The sequence below is a fragment of the Myotis yumanensis genome, unplaced genomic scaffold (assembly GCF_028538775.1).
Source record: "Myotis yumanensis isolate MYYU_CA2020_CCGP unplaced genomic scaffold, mMyoYum1.0.hap1 SCAF_14, whole genome shotgun sequence".
Taxonomy (NCBI): Eukaryota; Metazoa; Chordata; class Mammalia; order Chiroptera; family Vespertilionidae; genus Myotis; species Myotis yumanensis.
The window spans coordinates 44295979-44301978 of NW_027223765.1; the positions used below are offsets into that span (position 1 = coordinate 44295979).

General features: G+C 44.0%; 1 protein-coding gene across 6 annotated transcripts in view; it reads right to left on the reverse strand.

The window, feature by feature from the left end:
• The window catches only part of DNAH12 (dynein axonemal heavy chain 12), a 239044-nt gene extending 233251 nt beyond the window's left edge, over positions 1-5793 (reverse strand). For 5 of the 6 annotated variants that reach the window (XM_070390826.1, XM_070390827.1, XM_070390825.1 and 2 more), the window contains exons 1-2: positions 5680-5793; positions 4627-4823 (exon numbers count right to left, since the gene is read on the reverse strand). In XM_070390826.1, the coding sequence (XP_070246927.1) occupies positions 4627-4796 (170 nt within the window). In that variant the 5' untranslated portion in view covers positions 4797-4823; positions 5680-5793. Of the gene's footprint in view, positions 1-4626; positions 4824-5565; positions 5632-5679 lie in introns of those variants that run through there. The other variant, XM_070390824.1, reaches the window with a different exon arrangement.
• Positions 5794-6000: the final 207 nt, after the last annotated feature.

The following is a 6000-nucleotide window of genomic DNA, read 5'->3' on the forward strand; positions in this document are numbered from 1 at the left end:
CAGGCCTAACGCCTGTGGCCAAGGCATTAGGCCTGGGCAGGGGACCTCTCAGCTCTGATTGCAGGCTCCGATAGCCGATAGCCACTGGGTGCCTTCTATGCAAATTAACTGCCATATTTGTTGGTGGTTAATTTGCATATCGTGCTGATTGGCCAATGGGAGGTGTAGTGAAGGTACTGTCAATTACCCTTTTTGTCTATTATTAGATAGGACTAGAGGCCCAGTGCACAAAAATTTGTGCACTCGGGGGAGAAGGGGGGGTCCCCCAGCCCAGCCTGTGCCCTCTCGCAGTCTGGGACCCCTCGGGAGATAACGACCTCCTGGCTTAGGCCTGCTCCCGGGTGGCAGAGGGCACACCCAATCCCTAGGTGCAGGCCCTGGTCAGGCTCAGAGCAGGGCTGATTGGGGAGTTGGGGCGCCGCCCCGTCATGCACAGAGCAGGGCAGATCGGGAGGTTGCGATGTCACCGTCAGTCACGCTCAGAGTAGGGCCGATTGGGGGGTTGGGGCACAGCCCCCTGTCACACTCAAGGCAGGGTCGATGGGGAGGTTGCGGCGCCACCCCCTGTCACGCACAGAGCAGGGCCGATCAGGGGGTTGGGGCGCTGCCCCCTGTCATGCACAGAGCAGGGCCCATCAGGGGTGTTGGGGCTCCATACCCTGTCACACACAGAGCAGGGCCGATCAGGGGGTTGAGGAGCTCCCCGCTGTCACTCACAGAGTAGGGCCGATAGGGGAGTTGGGGCACCGCCCCCTGTCACACACAGAGCCGCAGGGCAATCAGGGGATTGGAGAGCTCCCCCCTATCAGGCACAGAGCAGGGCAGATAGGGAGGTTGTGGCCCCGCCCCCTGTAACAGACAGAGCCGCAGGGCGATCAGGGGGTTTGGGTGCTGCCCCGTCACGCTTATCCCGATGCCGGGAGCCTCACTGCTCCGCTGATCCCGGTGCCGGGAGGCATATTACCCTTTTACTATATAGAATAGAGGCCTGGTGCACGGGTGGGAGCCGGCTGGTTTGCCCTGAAGGGTGTCCTGGATCAGGGTGGGGGTCCCCACTGGGGTGCCTGGCCAGTCTGGGTGAGGGGCTGAGGGCTGTTTTCTGGAAGCGAGTGACTGAAGCTTCCAACCGCTCCTTGTTTTCTTTTTTTTTTATTCTGGGCCAGCTTTAGCTCTGAGGCCTCGCCGCTGAAAACATCGATACAATGTTGCTAAAGCCCGGCTGACTGAAAGCCGGTTTCTGGGGTTTTGTTTATCTTCTTATTTGCAACATAGTACATAGTTGCTTAGAGTTGTAGCTCAGAGGCCGGCAAGTGAGGCGGGGAATGTTGGAGTCCTCTTTCACTGCAGCAAGCAAGCCTCATGTTCGCTTCCAGCTGCCTGGCTGCCGGCAGCCATCTTGGCTGACAGTTAATTTGCATATACTCACTGATTAGCCAATGAAAAGGGTAGCGGTCGTACGCTAATTACCATGTTTCTCTTTTATTAGTGTAGATTCCTGGAACTGCAAGTAGTTCAACATGACAATGTGAGAAAGTGAAAGGTTTTAGAGTAAGAATAATACTTAACTCCTAAGGGACCCCCATTTCTATTCTGTAGATCTACTGAAATGTTGAGTAGAGTCCTAGGAATGAAGTGGGTAAAGGATTTTTACCCACTGGGCACTGTCTCCTGCCCTCTGCTGGTCTAGTAATACATATAGTAATATTAGTTAATATACCTTATAAATTTGGATTTAAATATGATTAGATGATTGATAAACTAATAAAAATGTAAAGCTAAAAAAGTTTAATTGTAAAGAAAATAAAATTTGCAAAAATTAGCAACAATATAATCATTAACAATGTAACAAACAGTAAAATTTAGTCAGATGCAAAAAATATGTATAAATGAGGCAAACCAAGAAGGGAAAGAGAATTCAGAAAGAGAAGCAGAAATCTACCGTAGAGAAAGTTCCCATTTTATACTTCAGTGTTAGGTTAGAATTGTACAAATAAGCTCACTGTTTTTTTCTTTTTAGTTATCCCCAGAACCCTACAGAGTCAGATACCTAGGAAATTCCCAGTAACTGCTAAATTAAACTGAACCATCCTAATCACAGCTTTTGGTAGGTGGTTTTAATTTCCACTAAATTGGAGGGGAAAGGACAGGATGTTGTACTATATTTTCTTTTGTAGGTAAAAAAATTTAAGTACAAGTAGTTTCAGGATGTATCATTAAGACCCTGGCTGGGTGGCTCAGTTTGTTTGAGCACCAGGATTTTGAATTCAATTCCTGGTCAAAGCACATTCAGGAAGCAACCAATGAGTGCATGGATGGGTAGAACAGCAGGTCAATGTTTCTCTCTTTCTCTCAGATCTATAAATTTAAAAAATTTTTTTTAGATATCTTATTAAGTATTTGTTCAAATGCAATGTCATTCCTAGAGGCCCAATTACTTGGTTTTACTCTCAGGGACCAGCATGATTATCCTATCTAATAAAAGAGTAATATGCAAATTAACCATGACTCCAACACAAAGATGGTGGCACCCAGTCCTCTCAGCCCCACTGGAGTCCTCCAGTCCCGGGGGCAGCAGCTGAGAGCAAGGCCTGCTTGGCTGTCGCCATGGAGACCCAGGAGCGGCCAAATGGGCCCCACAGACAGCAGAGAACCATGGGGAGCAGGCCTAAGCCATCCGTAGGACATCCCCTGAGGGCTCCTGGATTGGAGAGGGTGTAGGTCGGGCTGAGGGACCACTCTCCCCCCTGCACAAATTTCGTGCACCGGGCCTCTAGTAATATATAAAGAGGAGGAATAGTTTGGTGCTTAAAATATGTGAACCTCTGAACCAGATTGTGTGATCTTGGGTAAGTTATTAACTTCTCTGCAACTCAGTTTACTCATCTATAAAACAGAGATAACAGCAGTACCCATTTTATAGGGCTGTTGTGAGAAATATAGGTGAAGTGATAAAAACAATGCTTAGAGTAAGCACATACAGTACATCACTCACTGTCACTATGATTACTTTTCTATTGTTTTCCTAATTGAACTTTAAGATGGTATAAAACTATTTATGAAAACCTACATAAAGCTTTTTATTTTTTATTTTAAAATTACTAGATAAATTAAACATTTTAATATGGAAAATACTAATACTTTGAGGTACAAGAAGAAAATTTAGATATTTTTAATTTGACTTTAGAGGGAGGAAGACAGAGAGAGAAAGAGGGAAATATCAATGAGAAATAGAAACACCAGAGGAACACCGATTGGCTGTGAAGATCAAACCCACAACCTAGGCAAATGCCCTGACTAGGAATTGAACCCACCACCTTCTGGTATATGGAAGGAGGTTCCAACTAACTGAGCCACATGGGCCAGAGCAAAAATTTATGTATTTTTATAACCTTGAAGTAGAAAGAGATTCTTTTATAAAGATGATATCAATGACAGAGATCAAAAAAGAAAAATTTAAAGTTCTTGACAATTAAAAAAATTAAAAATTAAAAACAAATGAAAAATTGGGAGAAATATATTTGACCCATTATTTTGGTAAATGATAACTGTATAATGAGCCCTGAAAGAAAAATGATCTATGGACACGATAGAGAGTTCACAAAGCACTAATACAAATACCCCCCAAAATATGAAAAAAGTTCTATCCCAATACTAATTAGGGAAGAGCAAGTAAAATATCAAGGAAATCTTATTTCCCCATTTTTACCAAAGATGATAAAACACTAATACCCAATGTTGGCAATGGTGTGGGGAAGAGGATGCTCTTTAATTCATTGCTGACAGAAATGAAAATTCACACTTCCCAAGGTAATTTGGTAATATATGAAAAATGTATACCTTGTTTCTAGGAATTTATCTTAAAGATATAAAGGTGTGTGTAAGAAATCAGCTACTGGGATATTTATCACAGCACTGCAAAATGTCCAGGGAGGACTGATTATATACTTTGTGGTGTAAAGATAACAATGGAAAACAGTCATTAAATATGATGTGGTAGAAGTATACTTACTGACATAAAAGAACTTCACAATGAAATGAAAATATAAAACTTATACAACAGTAGTTTAAGCATGGGTGTATAAAGCTTTTTACGAAAATACTAGTGCCCCGGTGCGCGGATTCATGCACATTGAAAGGAAATTAATTAGAAGGTGGCTGGCAGGGCAGGACTGGGCGAGATGGGCCAGACACACTCTGGAGCCAAACTCCCATGTTTCCTCCCTGGCCTGCCATACCTGGGGTGGTGCTGTGGCTCGAAGGGCATCTTCGGAGTGAGCGGAAGGTCCCTCTGGCAGGTGGGGTCCCTCGGCCTTGCTTGCGGCGATTGGGCCAAAACCAGCTCTCCAACATCCCCTGAGGTGTCCCAGATTGCAATAGGGCAGTTCTCGATTGAGGCACCCCAGAATCGGGCTCCCTCCTCTCTGGTTCCGGGGTGTGTCACCTGAGAACCGCCACTGCCAGGTCACTGCAACTCCTGCATTGAGCCTGCCCCCTGGTGGTCAGTGTGCGTCATACCTACCGGCCAATCGGACAGTCGGATGGTTGCTTAGCCTTTTATATATATAGAGAACAGAAATCATTTCACTTGAATTCTAAACAAGAATTATTTACTAATATGCTACTTACACTAACTGATTAATTGTCTTCCTTTGCTCCTTGGATCTTCTGTACTTCAGAAGCTTACTTTGTGTTGGTGTATCAACACCTATGTTTTCAGGAGGATGGACAATGGGAGGTAACTTCAAGTTCAGAGCCTCCTTTTCTGCAGCAATGGCAGCTTTGTTTGGGTCTGACATCTTGGTCTCCTAAAAATACTCTATAATCTGAGGAGAAAAATCCATAAATCCGTTATTGTAAAAACTAGCATCAATATATTGATAACATACCTTATATATCAATACCCAAAATTCCAGGCCTTTTTAGATCTTCCTCCCAAGTATGGTATCAGTCTTCATGGCAGTTGAGGCACTATCCCTCCCGAGAACACGCTGGTGCCTTTCCCTTCCCCCTCCTCGTCCAAGGCACATTACCATTAGCTCCCTCACTCCCCAGGTCCAAGGCCCTTCCTTTACCTCTATAACTTGTTTCCTAAGGCCATGTCTTCCAGGAATTACTTTTTCTACCTCTGTGATTTACCAAATAAATGTTTTCTTACCAACACACACACACACATACACACACACACATACACTAAAACAAAACAAGAATGGCAGTTGAAATAAATGGGCAAGGATTCCTGTTAGAGTTCCAACCATCCACTTGCTATGAAAAAATGAAAAAAATCACTTCCAGGTTAGGGCTTCAGTTTCCTCAAGTATGAAATTACAGTTCTAAAAGTCTCAGTTCAGATTTTTCCTAAAATGCAAATCACAACAACAAATCCAGTTGTTGAGGTATAATCTCTCTCCCCCCAAACCAATTTAATATCATTAATATTTAAATATCAATGTTGTATCTTAGTTTTGCTACCTTCCTAGAAAGTGATATTATGATAAAGCAAAACACATAGAATATCTAAAATGTCATGTAAATGCTAGACAATTAACTGATACCAACTGCATTTACCACGGATTCCCACAGAGTTTGGAGATTTCTGCCATGAAAAAGTATTTCTGCAGGCATCTATTTGGTGATCTCTTGGCTTGAGAGAGGGGTGAAAAGCTGAAGACAAATAAGTACCTGTCTGTTTTTCACTACTTCTCAGCTGCGCAGATAAGAGGGAAACGTTCAGTGAGCTTCTCTCCTGGCAAAAGAAAAAGGAAAAACGAGGGGCGAAACTTCAGGAACCCACTGACTCCCCGACTCCCCGCCGAGGCAGGCGGTAACCTGCCTCAGATACAAAGTTGTCAGTCGCCATAGAAACTGCCCCCTGTCGCAGTTGGAGAGATTGGCTAAAAGGTTGCCTGGAGAGGCAGTTGCTGAGCTGCGACAGATTAGGATTACCTGCCACAACAAGAATTCATTACTCAAGTAAATGGAGGGTGGTTGAATGAGATTTTT